This window comes from Bidens hawaiensis, unplaced genomic scaffold (genome assembly GCF_021521415.1).
Source record: "Bidens hawaiensis isolate Kalapana, Puna unplaced genomic scaffold, B.hawaiensis_p1.1 tig00021681_1, whole genome shotgun sequence".
Classification (NCBI taxonomy): domain Eukaryota; kingdom Viridiplantae; phylum Streptophyta; class Magnoliopsida; order Asterales; family Asteraceae; genus Bidens; species Bidens hawaiensis.
Window position 1 is genome coordinate 82,570 of NW_027493369.1, and position 3,146 is coordinate 85,715.

Below are 3,146 nucleotides of genomic sequence, written 5' to 3' on the forward strand. Positions count from 1 at the left end.
AGGCAGAACCCCTACCTTACGCAGGTATTTGGAGTTTATATGCCTAAGCTTATACGGCAGAACTTTTACTCTTTATCGCGTATTGAGGCATAAACTGTCAGAACCTTGGGGCTTGGCATGTACTACGAGAACCAGCACACAAAACGAGGCTATATGTGTGAATTGTGACGTGATTGGTGTGAGAATGAAAGTGCCGTACACCTACCTATTTATAGTAAGTTTTGGACATCTTCACGTCGTGCGAAGGAACAAGAGTACGGTGGTTCGCATCGCGCGAGCCGACCTTAGGTTTGCTAAGTCATCGGTAGGGTTGCCACGTGTTAGAACTTCGAGGCTTGCAACGTACAACAAGGCTGGCACGCAAACCGATGCTAAGTGTGTGAAAGTGATGGTGTTTGGTGTGAATGGAAATGCCGTACCCCTCCCCTTTTATAGCTGATTTTGGGTACCATCACGTAGCGTGATGGTCCCTGCTTCTTGGGCATCGTCTCCCCGTTGCAACACGTGTCTGATGCGTCATACAACTCCATCGCGTAGCGCGATGGTATTGTTCCTGGGCTCATCGCGTAGCACGATGGGTTCCTGGAATCAGATTTTAGTTTTCGTCCCTTGTCTTTGATAACTTGTCACTTCTTGGTCATACTTCCATTTTCCGAAAATACTAAAGCGGCCCTTATACAGCTCGCGTCGATGCGAGCGTGCAAAGTGCGCCATCAAAACGCCACATTACGCCCATCGCCCGAGTCCGAGTCTGTGTGTGCGCGTCGGGTGCTTCACACCCTCCGCTAGGACTAGTGAGAGTGGTTAGCCACATAAGAATATTACTATGGAAATTCTCTTCCTCATAAAGAGCTTCCAATTCTTTTCTTCTTTCCATGTGGGATGAAAGTTCCCTTCTTTATTTATACCCATAAAGTGATTACATTTTCTTCCATCCTTCCATGTGGGATGGAACTTCTTACTTTCTTAACATGAGATATCTTTGTGTTTTCTTATCTCATTTTCCCCATTACTAATCTTGAAAATATTTTTAATCCTTCAACTTTCAAAGTTGGCATTTTTAGTCCAAAATAATTATTGGATTTGTTTCTAGGATGTTACAAGTAAGAGGGATACTGAGATTGAGGTTGAGGCATCAGGCGAGGTTCGTTCTATGAAGGTTAATGATGGGAAGAGAGGCCAAGGTGGTTGCAACTACAGAACCTGCAAAGGTTGTGACTCACCTCAGCTAACTGGTACGGGTGACGTGATCGCTACCCTTTAGTGATAACCGCAATGGATAACGTTATCCGCATTAGTGAGTGCCATTCCGACCAAGCTGTAGGCTTCGTTACTCAATCATTTGGTGATGAAGCTATGTTCTGGTGGGAAACTGTTGAACAAAGGAAGACTGCTGCTGAAATGAAGGCCACGAAGTGGGATGATCTGAAAGAGATGGTAATGACGAAATTCTGTGTTGATGCTGAAGTTGGAAGAGCAGAGATGAGATTCTTGAATTTGAAAGCAGGAAAGATGACACACCATAAGTACACTATCGAGTTTAACCCTATGTCAAGAATTGTGCCCGAGATGGTGAATACTGAAGCTAAGAGAATCAGGTGTTATGTTAGAGGACTTCCACAAAACGTCCGCACACTGGTCAGGGCAAGTAGACCAGCTACTTTTGATTTCGCGGTCAAACTTGTGGAAATGGTTTGCGATGACCTAGCTGTGAATGAAGTGGTTGTAGAGGAGAAGAAGGAAAAGAAGTGGCTTGCTAATACTAAGAGGCCCGGTACTCAGATGTGGAATCCCAAGGATAAGAAACAGAAGACGTGAGAAAGGAAATCATGCAAGACTTGTGATAAAATACATGGTGGTGAATGTAAGTGGAGTGCTGGTACTGATGTGTGTCATAAGTGCAGGAAGCCTCATGGTGAGGAATGCAAGCTTGGTTCAAACGCCTGTTATAAGTGTGGAAAGGTGGGGCATTACGTCTATGAATGAAATGCAAAACCCACCTGCTACAAATGTAGGAAGAAAGGTCATTTGGCTCGAGAATGCACCAAGGGTGAAGCTAGGGGTAGTGGAAAAAGAGATGCTGAGAAGACTAGGCAAAGACCAGAGCTTACATGCTGACCCAGGAGCAGGCCAAGTAGATTCCCGATGTTGTGAAAGGTACATTTCTCGTAAACGGTATTTCCGCTTCTGTTTTATTCGGTTCAGGTGCTAATTGAAGTTTTGTAGATGTAACGTTCTGTAAGTTAGCTAAAATAACATGTTTGTCGCGTGCCTGAAACTTTTATGGTAGAAACGGCTAGAGATACTTCTGTTAGGATAATGAGCATGGTTAGAGTGGTAAGATAGAGTTAGAGGGACGCGAGTTCCCTGTTACACTTTATGTAATGACCTTAGGAGGATTCGATGTGGTTTTGGGAATGGATTGGCTGTCTGAGTTTGAGGCTCAGATAGTGTGTAAGAATAGATTGATAAGGTTAAAGTCCTTGGATGGTGGTACAGTGATGGTTTATGGTGATAAGTAAAGTTTGGGGCTTAACGTCATTTCGATGATAAAATCCGAGAAAATGTTAAAGCGAGGGTGCGGTGCCTACCTGGCGTATGTTGTCGACGCTTCGGCGGAGGCAAAGGAAGTGAAAGATGTTCATGTAGTTTGCGATTATCCTGAAGTGTTCCCTGAGGACCTCCCGGGGTTGCCACTGGAACGAGAGGTAGAGATTCAGATCAATTTAGTACCAGGAGCACAGCCCGTCGCGAAAGCACCTTACCGACTAGCGTCGTTCGATATGAAAGAACCGATGTCCCAACTGCAACAACGCCTCAAAAAAGGTTTCATATGACCGATTGTTTTCCGTGTGGCGCGCCGGTGTTGTTCGTGAAGAAGAAAGACGGAAGCATGAGAATGTGTATCGATTATCGCGAGTGAAGAACAGATATCTGTTGCCATGGATTGACAACTTGTTTGATCTATTACAAGGTGCTAGCTGGTTCTCGCGAATAGACCTTAGATCAAGATATCATCAATTGCAAGTGAAAGAGTCATACATTCCAAAGAAAGCGTTTCGGACACGGTATGGACACTACGAGTTCCTCGTAATGTCTTTCGGTCTGACGAATTCTCCCGCAACATTTATGGATATGATGAATAG

The 3,146-nt window shown here is 44.6% G+C and overlaps 1 protein-coding gene across 1 annotated transcript; it reads left to right on the forward strand.

Moving 5' to 3' along the window:
* The first annotated feature begins 1,275 nt into the window (after positions 1-1,275).
* LOC143563997 (uncharacterized) lies at positions 1,276-1,818 on the forward strand. Its single transcript, XM_077051401.1, has one exon. The coding sequence runs from the start codon at positions 1,276-1,278 to the stop codon at positions 1,816-1,818; it is 543 nt and encodes a 180-aa protein (XP_076907516.1).
* The last annotated feature ends 1,328 nt before the right edge of the window (positions 1,819-3,146 follow it).